Here is an 18190-nt window from a genome sequence, read left to right as displayed (position 1 = left end):
ATGTGGTTAAAAGGCAACATAAATTATTACTGCTAAGAGTAGTACAACTAAAAGTGGTGTTATTGAAATATAAAATTGTGAACTTCTAGTGCAACATGTGATTTTGTTGCTATAGTACTGCAGCCCCCTCGTACTGCTGCAGAACTACAGTTACACGTCACGGTGAAGTTAAGCGACAAACTTCCACTTTACTGACACAGACAGTACGATCAAATGCTGCAGGAGAACTTACACTATGTGTCATATACAGAGTGTGCCCCTCCCCCACCACTCCAGTAAAGTGCAGTTATATTTAGTAAAGGCACCGGGGACGCTGGACAGGCCGCCGTGTAGCCACTCGGTGTGTGTGAAGTACAGTTAAAGGTGAGCGTAAAGGGTAAGGTGTGTGTGTGTGTGTGCTGGGGTTACTGCCCTTTGCAGTGACTGCTGAGCTGGTCTCACATTTCCCCTTTAGATGAACTTTAACCTTCTCTGTGAGCGTTAGGGACCATCACTCTTGTTCACCCCACAGCATAACAGTCATTCAGCACACTGAGAGTAAAACTGGGCCCCACAAAAAGACTTTTTCCCCTTCATTCTTGTGATGTTTTGAACTAATTTGTGCCTTTTTTCACTGGATTATGGTAGAAATGTAAACTTTTGTTTCCTTTGTGGCTTTTGTTTAAGAGGAAAGTCCTCTGTGAAAGTTCATGTCACACCAGTTCGCACAAATGATGAACGAAATCGTTTCATTTAATCAGTCTGCTGGATTTCAACAGTTGGGCTGTATTTTGAAACCTTTCTGAACTCGTACCTGTGTTCAGTGATCAGCTGCTGCAGCTGCCCGTGTCGCCATGCACCTGTGAGTCAAAGAGGCCACGCCTGTAAAAATGCAAACTTTAAGCTTTAATGCAATTTAAATATGCAGATACAGTCGTTAAACCTCACCAGTCTGAGCTTGTGTACCTGAAACGACTGCAGGTTTCCGCTGCTGTCAACCAAAGAGACACGTTTTCTAATCACAGATGGGACTGAAACACTAAACCAGGAAACCACTGAGGTGTAAACACCTTTAACATCTTTGCATTTAAGCACAATTAAATCAGGTACACACAAAAAAGACACATAAAAAAAGCAGAAATCAAATGGGAATTTAAGAGGTTTCAGGTTTTTTTTATTATGTGTATTTTTTAATGAAAGTCAGAATAAGAAAAACCTCGTTGCCCTTTAAAGATGAGGGACATAAAACAGAGTTAAACTGGGTAACTTTTACTTAAAAGTAATCGGTCTAAACAGTTGGAGTGCCCTCTGAGACGAAATAAACGCCTCTTTTTATTTAGCCTCCACATGCTCAGCACACTGACGGCTTCCTCAGAGTAAAGGCCGTCCTCTCTGTCATCAGGGATTTCGTTTCTTTAGGTTTTCCTCTGAATAAATATTAAACCTTAACAAACTGCTTATTTGACAAATTAACATGTGATGTTTTCCCTCAGATGAGCCGGAGCTCTGGGGTTCTGTGAGCGCCACAGTGATTTTAAAGTTTTAGATTAGATCATGCACACAGAGCCACATTTGTTTAACGATTCTTGTGTTTGAAAGCATTAAATTAAACAGTGATGATAGCACTCGAGTGTTCGAGTCGCAGCACTTCCTGGATTCAAATCGTCTCTGCAGATATAAAATCAAAGAGCAGTTCCTTTTAAAGCCGCACAGCCGGTCCTGATTATTATTTATTATTACTCTTAAAGAGGTGGTTTTATACATTTCTTACATTATTTTCAGACTTTTCCATTTCATTTTCATTATTATTATGTATGTATTTTGTTATTTACCTGAGCTCTCCTGCCTTTGCTTTGTGGTGTTGCAGGCTGTGTTTAATGTTTTGGCTGCAGTAACACGGGCACTTAATGACTTTTGGGTTAAATAAAGATTATATCACACTGTTGGTCCAGTGCATCCATGTCCCCTGAAGTCTTTAAGCTCTTATTTCAGAGCAACTGACGGACAGAAACATTCATTGTACCCGAGTTTAGAGACTTCCTGGATTGTGTTACGCTGCTGGTGATTTTCCTTTTGACTCTTTGGGAAGCACTAGAAATGTGTGTGTTCAGGAAGTATTTACATATCTGAGCATGTTACACTAGGACTGCAGTCCAAACTTACACAGCCTCAGATTAAGGCTCTTATAATTATGTTTGGAGACGGCAAACAGCAGTGAAGATCTGATGATTAACTACAGCCGGGAGGTTTTTCTGTTTGCCTCCGTCCTGTCACATGCACACACTCCCTCCTTCCTCCTCCTCCTCCTGCAGCTGCAGGGAGAGGCTATAAAAACCCTGCTGGGGGACAGACAGACACTTTCCACGTCAGTCGGACAGTCAGACAGACGGCCCCCTCTTCGTGCTCACTGCCTCTGAACAGGTAAGCTGGGACGGCAGACAGCTGAGGGCTCTGCTTGGAGCTCTTTTAAGTAACTTCCTGTTTGTGTCCGGCTCAGACTGCTTCTGGTTTGGTGGCATGCGTTTTAGACTTTTACTCTGAAAGCTCAGTTTGCAGAAGTTCTCCTGAGGTGCTAACTTAAATAAATTCCTGTTCTGGAGACTTATTTTGTTCCTGTTTATGGCAGGAAGGGGAACAAAGTTTGAAAGGTTTGACTTTGAGTGGGCTGAAGGTCACAGAGCTGACAGACAGACGTGAGAGGCTCAAAGTCCGTGGACGGACGGACACCCTCCATGTGCTCACAGGGAGCTTTAAATGTGACTCTTTAGCATTTAAAAGTCCTCCTGAGCTCAGATCTGCACATATTTAAGCAGGTTATATAAACTCCAAGCAACACTTCCTGAATCTGACTTTTCACCTTAAAGGAAAAGGTTTTATTACATTTTGAAAAGACTTCTGTTCTGTTGACTTTCTACTTGCTGAGTGACTTTGATTCATCTGTAGTGTAACGCTCGTCTTTCTGTGTGATAAGTTTTACACTTGGAGACATTTTATTGTGTTATTGGTTCATTTCTTGTTTGTTTAGCAGGCTGAAACAAAGTGTCCCTAAACCTGCCCCGCTGCTAAGGCTCATTCAGCCAATAAGAGGTTTTCATTCGTCCCACATGGTCTAGCAGCAGACTTCACTCAAAGCTAATGATCACAGGTGGTTTAAATGTGACCTGCTGGGTGTCTAAATGGCCACTCTGCACCTTAAAATGAGGCGTAGCCTCCCCTCAGGGGTCTGGGAGACAGGGGTGTTGTTTAAGGGGGGCACTAATCCTTCAAAATGATGTTTCTGTATCAAAGCAGCCATGTGTGGACTAGTCTGTCCCCCTGAATGCATCATTGTAAATATAACTAATGTGAGCGCTCATGGACTTAAAGCTATTGTGCTAATTATCGATGTAAAGCCCCCTCCCCATCGTCCTTCAGTGGTCTGATGTTTGAGATATTACATACTGGTGACCCAGTCTGTATGTTAAAACTCATGCTTCTCCACGGCTGACCAACAGTGAGCAGGAGCAGCTCACAGACCCGTGGTGCCACATGCTTGATCTCATGTGAGCTGTTCTGTTACTCACTAGACTTGAATGTATTCACAGCTGACTCCAGAAAGCATGTTGGCCACTTGCTGGGCCTGCATGTAGTAAAAACCAATGAAGGTGCCTTTCTCATCATTTTATTTCTAACCATAAACCGATAAACATACTTATGCTTGAGTAACTTAATAATATGATTGGCTTTGCATTGTGAGAGTTAGTTATAGCCTCTTGTATGCTGTTAAGGCCAGAAGCTGCAGAGGTGAGTGTCTTGGGTTTGACGGCTGAAAGTCCTGATGAACAAAGCTACCTAAAAACTGTTTTTAGTGGTCAGCGTTATTGTGATGCCTTTTAAAGAAACGTGAGAAGACTGTGAAATGAGTAGTTGGTGTGCATTTAAGTGTCCTCAGTCAGCTTTAATTCGCTCAGTTTTCAGCACACCCAGCATGAACAGGCCTCGTTCCATCTGCCTGAGACGTTTAACGGTAGCTCATGATAACAAAACGGGGTTTTAACAGATTTCCCCTAAAAGTTTAAAGACTTCAGTGACTCATCTGTTTGGACTTGACATAGGATCAAAACAACATCTAGGTGCTCAGATGTACCCAACCTGTTTACAAGAAAAACACTTTGATTCTTCGAAGGATCAGCGACTTCAGAATTTGGTTGGAGCTGCTGTGCCTCGTGTTTAACAGACTTTGTCAGACTGCCGCTGTTATAGTCAGTTTATTCATTCTGAAAGCAGACCTGCAGATCTGAAAGAGGCTGGCTGACCCACACTCATCTGCAGCCAAGTTCAACTCTAAGCAGGTGTACAGTGTTTGTAAAAGCCATCAGGGGTTTGGAGTGTACTGTAAGAGCTCAGCTGTTCAAATGGCATCTGCCCAGACACACTCTTACATAACACGCAGCAGATGTGACGGACGCTCTGAACCTGCTCACACAGTTGGACCAGAACACTTTTACTACAGCAGCTTTTCTCAGTGTGCGCAGAATCAGAAGAGCTTGCTGTATGAGACCTAGCAACCAGATAAAGCCCAGTCCTTCAGCTGTGAGGTGAAGTGGGTCATGCACAGTGGAGGCTAATATCAGCTCAGTCACAAATGCCTCTTTAAATGTCACAAGCATTAATAAGAGTCTGTGTAACTCAAGAACAGCAGGGAGGAAGTCATGACCTCTGCAGAAAGGTCAGGGGAAAAGGTCAAAGGCTCCCACACGGCTGGTGTTGGTATAAATAACCCAGCCAGACTATGATACCCCCCTCGTGCCTGCAGAATGGTCTCTCCCATTCTTCTGTTGAGCCCTGTAGCTGTCAGTCAGGAGTGCAGGGCTTTGATTGGTTGTTTGGGTGGAGTCTGATAAGAAAGGTCATCATGGAGGCATCATGGCATTAAACAGGATTTCTGCAGCAGGTCTCTCACTCAATCTGACCTCTTCACGGGGATTTTTTTTTTTTTAGTAACATGTCAAATTTCAGATGAAACAAATGTTTGACCCAGTGCGGATGACACTTCTATAAAAGATTCTTTGTATTTGAACTAATCACCTGGTTCTCTTCCCCCTTCAGTCAGGATGTCTATCACCAAGATCCACGCTCGTGAGATTCTGGACTCCAGGGGAAACCCCACAGTGGAGGTGGACCTGTGGACAGCCAAAGGTGAGCAGCTGTCACTTTGACCATGACGCACTTCCTGTTTGCAGCGAGTTCAGTAACCTGACGGTCAAACTTCACCTCAGGTCTGTTCAGGGCTGCTGTTCCCAGCGGCGCTTCAACCGGAGTCCATGAGGCTCTGGAGCTTCGTGACGGAGACAAGAGCCGCTACCTGGGCAAAGGTGGGAGGAGTCAAGTGTGTGGGGCTGGGGATAGCATTAATGCTACTTTTAGCGTAGCTGCTAACACCTGTGTTTCCCTGCAGGTACCGTCAAGGCTGTGGAGCATGTCAACAAGGAGATTGCCCCCAAGCTGATTGAGAAGGTATCCGTTAAGTTGGATTGCTGATGTTAGCTTGATGCTAATACACTTTAACTACTGCAGGGATTCACTGCAGGCTAATGGTACTTCATCCCATCTGTACAGAAACTCAGCGTCGTCGAGCAGGAGAAGATCGACAAGTTCATGCTGGAGTTGGATGGCACTGAAAACAAATGTAAGGACTTAGAAACTCGCCTTATAAAAGTAGTTGAATTTAAGATTTGTTTATGTAAAAACATGGAAGGGTGGCGACGTAAAATGGCAAATTCTTTTAAAACCAGTCCAAACAATATTAGGTTATAAGAACTGGGTAAACAAAATATTTAACAGGAAATGAACTGCTGAAGTGAATTGTAGAAAAAGAGTGAAAACAAAGCTGGAAGCACTGCTTTCTTTGGCATTTATACAGGTATACTGGTGCACCCGTCTATATAGCCTGAAATAAATGTGCCATCTGACAGATTTCTTAATATTTCATTAAGATTTGTGGTCCTCTGACATTGTAACTGATTCAGGTGAACACCTGGTATGGACTCTGAGGATCACCATTCATGTTAACTTGCTGGGCATGAGGAAATTAAGAAATTCCACTGCACTTAAAGTTGTGTCTGCCAAGTTTGTGTACTGAAGGATGGGACTTTAATAAATGACTGTAATAACTTCAACCTGAGTCCATGGACTCAACAATCTGTTTAACCTTTCTAGTGGCAGGTTAAAATCAGCTCTTCACTAGCAAGAAGAATATTTCAACCCACAATTATATTTGAGAAACCCTCAAATCGTGTAAAGGAAAGTCAATTGACATCCCTCGAGTCGTGGTTTAACACTCTTCATGCTTCATTCATGTACTGAATGTATTCAAATGTTATATTTATACTTAACTTTTGGGGAAACACAGATGAGTTCAAACAACTTGGAGGGTTTCTTGACCCTCTTTACCTGGTAGTTTGGCCGTACTGTGCAACTGTATGCAGATTGTTTTGAAGCAAGGATGTCTGATTCTTTGTTTGCAGCCAAGTTTGGTGCCAATGCCATCCTGGGTGTGTCGCTGGCTGTCTGTAAAGCTGGAGCAGCAGAGAAAGGAGTTCCCCTCTACCGCCACATTGCTGACCTTGCTGGTCACAAAGATGTCATCCTACCTGTGCCTGTGAGTGGGAGGGGCTTGTGCTTAAGTGAAGTGGAAAACTGGCTTTAAAGACCCAAACTTCTTGACTCAACTTTACTTATATTTTTATTTAATTTTTTTATTTAGTTTGCTATTAACGTGCAAGCCTATGGGAAATTTGTAGTGAGCCTCTGGACAATTTTTATTGTGCACCAGATTTTTATTTTCAATTCAGTGGTTTCATTTAAGCTCCAGAGGTGTTTTGTAACTTATGTTTGGGTAGTTTGCATATGGATGGTATTTTTAGAATCTTTCTCTTTCTGCAGGCCTTTAATGTGATTAATGGTGGTAGCCATGCTGGAAACAAACTGGCCATGCAGGAGTTCATGATCCTGCCAGTTGGAGCCTCCAACTTCCATGAGGCCATGAGGATTGGAGCTGAGGTTAAACCCTGCCCTCTTGCAATGTTTCTGCTATGAACGGTAAAACCGATGTCTAACTGTTTAAATACTTTGTTTTCAGGTCTACCACAACCTGAAGAATGTCATCAAAGCTAAATATGGAAAAGATGCCACCAACGTGGGAGATGAGGGAGGCTTCGCTCCAAACATCCTGGAGAATAATGAGGGTGAGAGCTGCACGTGACCACGCAGTGACGTTATGTAGTTTATCTTGGGACTGATGTGACTGCTAATGCAATAGAATTTAAAGCAGACTTGTGTGTATTGCTGCTGCTTCAGTTAGTCAGACAGTTAAATTAACCAGTGGTTGAGCTGATTACCAGAAAACTAATAATACACATTTGGCACAACTCAAGGTTGAAGTTATTATGACTTCTAACAATGAGAGTTTGTGTTCACAGCTCTGGAGCTGTTGAAGAGTGCCATCGAGAAGGCCGGTTACCCTGACAAAATCATCATTGGCATGGACGTGGCCGCCTCAGAGTTCTTCCGCAATGGAAAGTACGACCTGGACTTCAAGTCCCCCGATGACCCCTCTAGACACATTTCTGGTGAAAAGCTGGGTGACCTCTACCGCAGCTTTATCAAGAACTACCCTGGTAAGATTGACTAGAGCTGCTGCTATGACCACTGAATGACTTCAGAACATACAGTGATGATCTGTTCGCATCCTGAATGTAGACAAGATGTGTTTAGCCATGACCTTTGAGAAACTGCAGTGAATTTGGACAACTAAACCAATGTTGCACTGATGTGTCAAATTGAGCTTGAGATTTGACTTTGATTTATGGTCTTCAAATGTCTTTCACAAACCTAGGAAACAAAACTAATTCTGTAGCTTTGAGTCTGTGGTTTAACCAAATGTCTTTGGAATGGAATATATTGGTCTCTTAAAGCATTTAAATTTCAAACAAGGCTGCCAAGTATGAAACTCAAATTCCTTTTTGAATACTTGGATCAGAAGTATTCAAAATGTTTACTTGGTTTAGTTCACTTGAGCTCTTGAGGGAGTGAAATAAGCCTTTTGAGTTCAGGAAGTGGTCAGGCTGCCTTCTTGTTCATTGCAGGAAAAATGCTCTAAAATCTCTCTAGAGAGGTTCTAAATTTCTTTTTTCCATTTAAAAATGTGTGATGTTCAACTGATAATTTGGAGAACCACAAAGATTTGTGCAGTGTGCACATTTCCAATTGAATTCATGTAACTGTTAAGCACCGTAGCATCATTGAGCCTGTTGGGTGTCTGTGGCATTTCTACTGTGGAAACTTTCTCCTCAGTGTCTCTCTTTCTCCAGTCCAGTCCATTGAGGACCCATTTGACCAGGATGACTGGGAGCAGTGGGCTAAATTCACTTCTTCTGTAGACATCCAGGTGAGGTGCACACAGGCATGCAGACATGTGACACAACCTCACTGTCATTCGATTTCTTCTTTTTTTTCCTCTTTGCCACAATCATTGGCATCCCTAGACGTTTGTTAGCCTTGTGGAATCTCAAGTATACAAGCTGGTTCTTCCTGGAAGAACTCAAGGAAAACCTTCAGTAACGGGAATATAGTGTTACTATAGTAACACGTCGGTTTTTCTGCTCTAATCAGATCGTAGGCGACGACTTGACTGTCACCAACCCAAAGAGGATCCAGCAGGCAGTGGACAAGAAGGCCTGCAACTGTCTGCTGCTGAAAGTCAACCAGATTGGCTCTGTCACCGAGTCCATCCAGGCGTAAGACACCAATCAGTCGTTTTAGTCCACATTAACATTTTCTGCGTAAAGTTAATTAAATGTATCTGCCTGTCAGATGTAAGCTGGCTCAGAGCAGCGGCTGGGGTGTGATGGTTAGCCATCGCTCCGGAGAGACTGAAGACACCTTCATCGCTGACCTGGTGGTTGGACTTTGCACTGGACAGGTATTTAAACTTCATCAGACAGTCTCAGTGAGATTAATGTGTTCACAAAGAATAATTGAAGTTTTTGTTCATTAAAAACAAAAAATGCCCCTTAAAGTCATTTGAAAAAGCCAGACTGCTCACACATGGCTGGTCAATGTACTGCTTCATGTATTTGAGCTTGAATGAAAGATTTAAGATCATTTTGAAGCAAAATTGTAAGAAAATCACTTGAATCTTAACTGCTGGGTGTGTGCAAAATGCCTTGATAATCAAGGACTGATATGAACACTGATTATCTACAGAGGTCTGACTCAAAATGAAAATTAAAGTGCATCAGTACTTATAAGACCCAAAGTTTTGAGTCTTGTGGGAAAATCACTGGTCAGTTGCAGGCAGAAGAATAAATGTGACTTGTGCCTTTTTTAAATAAGTGGTTGCATAAAAGCAGGGAAACCACTATTGAACTGTCTGGTCCTATTTCTGATTAAATGTGCTGGGTAGGAAACTGGGTCACTACAACTCCAGTGCTGATCTCATTCTACTGTTTCTTTCAGATTAAAACCGGTGCCCCCTGCAGGTCAGAACGTCTGGCCAAATACAACCAGCTGATGAGGTAAGAACTTTAGGATTTTTGTCATTCTCAGGCTAGTAGACGTTTAAGAAAAACAAAGCACAGCTAATCATGACCTCTGACTTGCAGGATTGAGGAGGAGCTTGGAGGCAAGGCCAAGTTCGCTGGCAAAGACTTCCGCCACCCAAAGATCAACTAAAGCACCATGCTGCCTTCCTGTCGCTGTGGCAACTGACTGACACCTGATGACCCCAGAAGGCTCTTGCCCCTTTCCACTGGGGGTGAGGGGTTAGAGGTCATAGTGGGCTTGACTGTCTCTCTAGATGTAATTCCATTAATGATGTTTTCTATACAAAAGACAAACATTAAAGAGTGAAAAGGAAACATCTCCGAGTTTAATTCATTTAGGCTGCTTATAGTCTTTTTACATTCAAACTCCTTAAAGAGCTGAGCTCTTCAATGCATCATGCATGTACAGATCCTCACCAGCAATGGTGAACAAAACTCATTCAGAACAAGCTTCTGCTTGACGTGAACAACTAATCGCTTCCTAATAGGAAAGACTGATATTCTGAAGTTTTCCTTCAGCTTTCCACCTCAAAATCCTCAGGTGTGCTTCAAATGTGTTTCTGTAACTCCTACAAATCAAATGGAAGTTATCAAGCCAAACACCAACAAACAAAAACTTTTGGTTGGACAAAGGTTCTGGGTTCATGTCCCCTTGTTGGCTGGGTTCTTTAGTTTTCTCCCTCCCATTGACATTTCTATTTGGTTAATGTATATCAGCATTTTTAGCCACCCAACAATTATCTGAACTGCATCAGTAAAAAGGCAGCCTGGATAACACAGCAGTCAGTAATGGGTTTTATCAAAGCTGATTCCAGCCGTGAGGCGTTCTCATAGTGACCAACATGGACCAGACAATCTCTGGGCTTGGCTAGGTGATTGATCAGCATCTGTTTAATGAGATCTGACACAAATGGATCCAAAAGGCTGAAGAACTCGTTTAGGAATCAACATCTATGAATCTACTTCCTGTCTGAGTGTTTTGGGTTTTTTTTTCCTCTGGTCTGTACGATCATTTTGACAATTTGAAGATGGGGCTATCATCCAACAAGGTCTTCAAAGACTACTTGGTGATGTCAAACTGACAAATGCTTTATAACTAGACAACTACAGTGGTTTAAAAATAAAACGAGTGTTATCAACATGAAGTACTTTATAAATAAAGTGTAATTTGACACCTGCAAGCTCTGATCAACCCGAAAGGTTAAGTTGATAATGCTACAGAGTTTCTTCCTGACGACACGGGGACTGATGTAGGGCCATTCAAATATGTCACACATGAGCTGACCTCTTAGGTTTCATATCTACCTTTCGCGTTCAGCCTAAAACATGAGACTAAGCTTCCTGGTTAGAAATAGTGTAGTATATTATATCATGTCATTATCCGTGTCCAGTTATTTAGAAATAATATTCCTACATAATGTTTGTAATGAATTAAAGTTCTGTCTTGTTACACATGTGATTTTTATTGTGCTACAAACTAAGAGGATTTGAAAAGAAAACGTTTCTCGGTCTTATCTATAAGATTAAGACAAACATTTAAAACCCTTGTTTGTCAAAATAGTTAGCCATATAAGCATCAGTGAATATCTTAGCTTGCGTGATCTCTACAGATAAGCTTTGAGTGTTTGATAAGGGGCTGGTTTTCATGCCATTAGGCTGCACATTCAGTGTTGTTATACCATGAAAGTACATAAGGATTGAGCAATGCATCTAAAGGGGAAGTGGATGAGCTGCAGAGCTGCAGGTTCCCTCTCAGCTTCCTGCAGCAGTCAGAAAAGATGCAAATGAGACGTGTGCGACGAGTGTAACAGGAGGCACGACTGTTTTACTACATCAGATAAACTTCTACGCTTCACAATGAAGAATAACCAACTGATTCAAAGCAGTTTGTATATGCCAGTGTATGGATCCCTGTTTATTTATGAGCAGCTAAAGTGTGTTTTTCTTCCTAGTTGAACATTTAACATTAAAAATCTTTGAACTCTTTCAGTGCACTTGGCTCAGCTCTGCCCACAGCTACAAACAGCCTCTGCTTTGATCATGAAAGTTAAAAGGACATTATGCCAGTTCAGTGTCACTTATTCTCTAAGGGTAGTCTCCAGTGGTGGAAAGCAACTCGTTTCCTCCTTGAAATTTCTTTCTTTAAAGATGAGTTTTCTTTCCTGCAGCATTTGGTGCTTTCTAGGGTCTTCGGCCTTCATTAGAATACCTCTCTCCATCTGCATTTCCTCTTCCTCCCCTTCCAAGCATCATTGTAGGGCCTATTTTGGCCCACGATCAGGTCTCTTAGGTCTGCTGATAGCTTCCGGTTATTCTGGAAGGTTTTTAAATAGGTTTTAGCAATAAATATCTTTAATATGAAAATAAGCTTTAAATAAAATCCTGTGGTGAGAAAGAGGTGAAACATTTATGTGTTCAGTCTTGTGAACGAAGGGCAGATTTCTCACACTCAACTGGAGTCCACTATTCATGTCCACACACACACGCTGGTGTGACGTCAATGCTGATTGGTGGAGGAGTTTAGGCTGAAGGCAGCCTGTTGCCTGGATATGAGCAGCAGCCGTGCCGAAGTTCACTCTGAAAACGATCAAAACTCATTTAGAAATAATTACTTGTTACTTTACAATCGCTGTGTAAGAACAGCAAAACTGCAGCTGTGTGTTACAGTGCAGTGTTGCAGCCCTACAGCACTGGTCGGGCTGAAATGCACCGAAAGTGACACAAAGGTAAATATTGTGTTATTGTATTAAGAACAAGCTGCTCTCTGACCTGTGATTGGCCTTCTTTGGAAGTAAAGGCGCTGTTGTTTCCTGCTTGTCATGCTGACACACACACACACATAATAACCCATCTTCCTCTCTAATGAGGTGATTGATGATCTGTTATTCCGCCCTTGTGTGCGTGTGTGTGTTATGCGTGGCTGATGACGTGTGAGGTTGAATGGGGGGCGGGATTTTGTCTGATGAGGACAAAGACAGCAGGGGGTCATTAAACACACACAGACACACACACCCATACATACACACCTATCCTTCGGAGCATGTGAACCTCTGTGGCCCCGCCCCGTTCCACAGGAAATAGTTGCAAACCACGACTCAGTCTCCACGGTGATGCTTTACGAGCTGACGGGACGACTGGGGTCAGGGGTCACAAGGAGACGGAGGGAAAGGCGAAGCTATCCTTTCTTTTGGGTGCGGTTATAATGGCGGCTCCCGAATATTCTAGGATTCAACTCAACATCTGGAACTTAATCTGGGACTCCAGGATTATCTTCATATTCCCCTGGAAGATTTTAAGTATCTCACTTAAAAGACCCAAGTCATTCCAGGAATCCCGGAAGCCCCTGAAAGACTGATTGAGTCATTCATTCTATCTGGAAGAATCCTGGAAGTGAAATCAAATTTTCCCTTAAGGACCCTGAGGACCGTGCAGGATCTATTTGATTCTCCCCATGCTCGATTCTCTATTTTCAACTGCTGGAGAATCTCGATGTACCTTAAAATGTTCCACAAGTTGCTGACTTGTGGAACATATTTTAGTCTGCATGAACATCTTTACTGACTTTTAGTTCTCAAGAAAGTCTAGAACTCCTTCTTTAAGGACAATCACATCCTTTGGCTTTCTCTCAAGAACATCTACAACACCTTCAGTAACTTACTAAACTTTTCCTGGAAACCTTGAACCAATAAACCATTTAACTCAATGAATTTTGTCAAGTATATGTGGAACTAGCCTACAAAGAATACCTAAACCTCCTGCAGGATCATTTCTCTTCTGAAAGCTCTTTAGAATCTCCTAGAAGTTCTTCAGAGTAAAGAAGGAAATTTCTCAGTACAACTCTTTGAGCTTAAATTGTTAGAAATAAATGTGTTTGGAAAAATAAAGTTCTGGTATGTCATTGTCCAGACTGACCTTTAATTATACAATTATAGTTATAAAAACTATTTGTTAATTCACAAAATAAATTATGTTTGACTCCCCTGAACTAGAAAGTTTTCTGTTTTGTTTTTTACCTTCAGAATCTTCAAGAGCCCTGAAACATTTCAAAGACTATACTTCTTTACTATACTTTTAGTACTTTAGTGACTAAATCAGATAAACTATTTCCAACTTACCCTACTGCAATCGCGTCTTTAACAACATCTGTTTCCAGAAACTCTGAAAGTGCTCCTGGAACTTCCTCAATGACAACAATAGACACTTGAAACTACAGTAGAAGGAGGCCCATTCTGTCTCCTGTCATGACTTTTACAACATGTTCAAATACCACTTGCACCTATTTGTGACTCCTGGAAACTTTTCAAGAACCCTGAACCATTTCCAGGACTGTATGAGCCTGTTCCTTTCCATTTATTGTGTTCTTAATTACTCATGGAAGAATTCGCCTTCTTCATGAACATCTAGATGTTTGAGAGTAGTTTTGAGGGTTTGTCTCACCTGGAAAGTTTTCAAAGCCAAGACATTTTTAGCTCTATTACAGGTCACTAGATGACATCTGGAGGCCCACAACCCTTTCAGTCATTGAATGTTGTAAAGACACCTCAAACTGACCTAGGAAAGACCCTGGAGCTACAATGAGGACAATCTGAGACCCTCATGAAACTTGTGAACACTCCTATGGTCTTTGAAACACCACAAGGACTTCAAGATGCTTTTAAAACACCAAAGGAAACTATTTCAAACCAAAGAAGCCTCTTCAAGGATTCCTTGAACTTCCTCCAGAACTTCATGATTAAACTTTGTCGATTGAATATTTTTATCTATTTTGTTTTTTTGAGTGTTTTTTGTAACACATGCATCCATTGAGTCCACATTCATCTGTGTGTGCGTCGTTGTGAGTGTGTGAACCCGTTGTCTGGGGTGACAGCAGTAAGAATGTGTGACATCATAGCGCCGAGTCGTATAAAAGTGTCAGCCCGCCGCCGGCACACAGATACTGACTGGTCCTGAGATGAGACAGGACAGACACCAGTGATAGTTAAAAAAAGAAAAAAAAAGCTTATACGACTTGTTCTGAGACTGATAATCAATTACTGTGATTGGAGAAAAACAGTTGGATTGATCGGACGACCAGCAGAATCTTTTATTTGACTTTGATTTTTGTTGGAATATTTTTGAGAAACTGTTTGTCAGTAAGTTCTGCTTCTTTATTGTCCTAATCATCAAATTTACTAATACATAAACATCAGAAAATGACATTTAAACTTCAAAAATATTTCATCAAATTAAAGAAAATCTAAATTGAAATTTACTAAATAATCCAGTTTAATAACTCCCATAACCCAATGAAGATTTATTCATATCTAATAATAAAATAACAAAAATCAAAATTTATTTTAAGTCTAAATTTTCTAGCCTTCTTTTACTTAAAATGTTTTTTAACTCTATTGTATTGAATTGAATTCAATAATAAAAATCTAAACACCTTCAGTTTGGTAGACTCTAATCTACATCTGTAATCTGAGACTGTAATAATCAATTTAAAAAAACTATTCATGACCACATTGTAAAAAAACAGAATTGTACAAATGTGAATAAAGCTACAAATTTGTTAAGATGCACAAATAAATTCAAATTTATGTTAAAAATATATTTTTGCTTCTTTTTTAATACCACAACAAAATTTGACCCAATCAGTTTTTATCTCCTGATCAGGTTATTTCACCACAATATTCACTTTTATCAAGTCACAGCAATCCTCTGACCGATAGATGGCGCTGTAGGCTTTAATAACCTTCAGTCAGAGCTACACGTAACTCAGCTATTTCATGTTCTTCTTAAAGCTTATAGGTTAAAAACAGTCACGGTGGTGTGTTTTTTTAACTAAATGTTTTTTGTACAAACAAAGATGGCTGCTGCTTCATCTCCTTTCATTTCCCTCATCTTCCTCCTCTTCCTCGCTGTTGCTGCGGAGTTAAAACCGTCACCTCAACGAGACAACAAACAGGTCAGTGGAGAACTTCCTTTTCATCATTACCTTCATTCTCTTTTTACACCCTTTATTTTAATCATTATCTTTGTCCTCATTATCTTCATTCATCGTCTTCATCGATAGTTTCTGCTCTTTTTATTGATTATGTCAGCTTTAATAAAGAGATACAATGAAACAGATCTCATAGTCAGAGATGATCTTAGATTAACAGCATGGTGTCATCAGCATAAGTGAGTCTGTGTAAGATTTTTCAGTGCTCCACCGATCAGTGACACATAATAGGAAGATAAATGTGACACTTAAAAAATGTCATCTGTTTGATGTTTTAAAGACTTGTTTTAAAGACTCAAATATGGGGCAAAGGTTAATGGACCCATCGTTACAAGAGTACTAACCAATATATAATATGGCTTACTCTAAGTTCTGTTATGTGGGACCAGTGTGTAATCTGAGTAATCTGATTAGTTGACTACTCTGTGTACTTGAGGTACAGTTATCAACATTCACTAGAAAAGGCAGTGAATCACACAGATGATTACTGACTGTATTTCAGGTTTTACACTCTCTGTTTGGCTCTCGTCTTTCAACTCTCATCTTGGCCACTCCCACTTTTGATGACATCACAGAGGGATCAGCTGGACAGCTCACCTCCACAACTCCTTCTGCAGTACTGCCTGTGAGCCACACCCTTGCAAAGCGAGTGAACAGCAGAACTGAAGCAGTCCCTCAGTTCTTTCTCAACTTCCTGCGGCAACAGACCAAGATGAGGAGGTGGAGCCGCAAGTCGATGATGGGAGGGAGAGGATGCTTTGGGATGAAGATGGACCGTATTGGGTCCATGAGTGGTCTGGGCTGTTAGACATATGTGTCACCATGGTAACTACACTACGACCTAAGCTCCGCCTGACGTTGCATGACCTCCAGAAGGATGAATTTTTCCACTGGGCAAAGACTTCATGTTGGATCTTTACTAATAAAGGACTAAAGGAAACGTACTAATGACCCTTGACGCCTGGCTCCAGTGCAGCCAGCAGGACTCTGTGTGTGTGAAAGACGAACATGTTTTAAACATGTAGATATATTTGTGTGTGTAAGAACATTAGGCATTTAGCTCACAGCAGGAAATGATCCACTTCACACGCCTTTTCATTACAGGAAGTACTCTGTGTTGCTCCAGTGAGGGGCGGAGTCTGGATAATGTGTGCAGGACATGGCAGGTTAAAGACAGATGAATGTCCAATCTGATAGTGTTGCACATTTTTGCGCTTTTACATGTGTCTCTGTCGGGTGATGTACTGGAAAGCTGATCACAGTGGGGCATGTGTGAAAGCAGCTTAATAGACGACCATGTGTTAAACATGCAGGTATGTGTGTGTTTGTGTGGACGGACTGCAGGCAACAATAAACTACAGAGAAAACCTCACTGGGCTTATGTTGCTTTGATTCAACAGGTAAATAACATCACACAGATATTTATTACAACATTAATATTAATGAAAGTTTCAGTTTTTACTGTGTGAACTTCCTGTTTATGGTGACACTGAACGGACATTATGGTGCTTCCAACAAGGAAGAAGAATCCTAAATAGGAATGCATATTATGGCTCTGTAACAGCAGGAATGTATTTATCTGTTGTTTAACCAGGAAAACATTTTGAGGTTAAAGACTTGAGAAATACCAAGGGCTCAGGGAAGAGCTTGAGAAGAACAACATCGGAGATCTCTGTCCAGAAGAGCGCGGTCCTAGGAACAGCTAAGATACTGCGCAGGACCGCTCTACCTTTCTGAGAACCAAAAGAAAACCTACTTTTTAAGAACTCGCTAACTCAAGAGTGACATCGCTCCCAAGTTTTGACATATGAGTTTCAAAATATCTCTTCAAGCATGTTATGAAGATGCATTAATGTTATGAGATGACCAAAATAATAGTCAATGCTAGGTTTTTAAAATAAAAGCCTAATTTCAACTGTTTTCACCTTACTGTAATTACTTACTCCACTGAGATGATGTCAGGCTGTTATGAAGTAAACAGTAATGTGTAAGGTGACTGTTTAGCAAGTCTGAAGCCTGAGCTTTTGGCTCACTGGGATCATTTTTACAGGTTTATCCCATTGTATGAAATTTAGCAAAGTGAGTTATTTATAGATGCAGTTTAACAGAAAAGACAGAATCACAGCAAATGAGCAAGGAAACGGGAGAGACTTTTATTAGCCTTGCCACAAGGGTTACTTCTTATTGCCTGTGATCTGGTTTTGAAAACTTATAGCAGACTATAAGATGCTCTGTGATGTTTAAGGTAATGAAAGTTATTCTTTTACCCTGTGTTCATTTCATCTGTTTCTTTAGGAAATGGTTTATTACCTTGTCTCCACGTGAGACTCCTTTAGTTTGTGTTATTAGTGCGCCCTCATGTGGCAGATGCCAGTGAGTGCAGTTACCTAAGTTTGCGCACAGCATGCTTCACTAAAACCAAGCTAGAACAAGGAAGAAGTGTTTTTAAAAACACGTGTCTGAGTATTCGTCAAATTAATTTATCATAAACATGTTTGTGATAAATAAACAGGTCAGCTGTTTGTTTTACTGACCTTCTCATAAATATTACTCTTTAGGGTTACAAATTATTTCTATATAAAAAAAATCATATTATTTAAATGATTTGACCATAATGTTTTTTAATACATAATATAGTCCTACA

At 41.0% G+C, this 18190-nt stretch overlaps 2 protein-coding genes across 3 annotated transcripts; both read left to right on the top strand.

The window, feature by feature from the left end:
- Positions 1–2301: 2301 nt before the first annotated feature.
- On the top strand, positions 2302–9878 carry eno3 (enolase 3, (beta, muscle)). 2 transcript variants are annotated; one of them, XM_080895784.1, is made up of 14 exons: positions 2302–2400; positions 5068–5157; positions 5238–5333; positions 5417–5475; positions 5578–5647; positions 6486–6619; positions 6904–7020; positions 7100–7205; positions 7440–7637; positions 8331–8407; positions 8632–8756; positions 8833–8941; positions 9478–9536; positions 9624–9878. In XM_080895784.1, the coding sequence occupies exons 2-14, from the start codon at positions 5073–5075 to the stop codon at positions 9691–9693; spliced, it is 1305 nt and encodes a 434-aa protein (XP_080751910.1). In that variant the 5' UTR covers positions 2302–2400; positions 5068–5072; the 3' UTR covers positions 9694–9878. The 2 variants fall into 2 exon arrangements, with proteins under 2 accessions (XP_080751910.1, XP_080751909.1); XM_080895783.1 differs by lacking the exon at positions 2302–2400 and adding an exon at positions 4850–4912.
- A 4636-nt stretch (positions 9879–14514) lies between these two features.
- LOC308405472 (C-type natriuretic peptide 2-like) lies at positions 14515–16918 on the top strand. Its single transcript, XM_080896147.1, has 3 exons — positions 14515–14695; positions 15412–15510; positions 16049–16918. Exons 2-3 carry the CDS (start codon positions 15412–15414, stop codon positions 16352–16354), a joined length of 405 nt encoding a protein of 134 aa, XP_080752273.1. The 5' UTR covers positions 14515–14695; the 3' UTR covers positions 16355–16918.
- The last annotated feature ends 1272 nt before the right edge of the window (positions 16919–18190 follow it).

Source organism: Rhamphochromis sp. 'chilingali' (genome assembly GCF_963969265.1).
Source record: "Rhamphochromis sp. 'chilingali' genome assembly, chromosome: 1".
NCBI classification, from domain to species: domain Eukaryota; kingdom Metazoa; phylum Chordata; class Actinopteri; order Cichliformes; family Cichlidae; genus Rhamphochromis; species Rhamphochromis sp. 'chilingali'.
The sequence above is the reverse complement of the archived record's forward strand: the minus strand, read 5'-3'. Positions and strand labels throughout refer to the sequence as shown.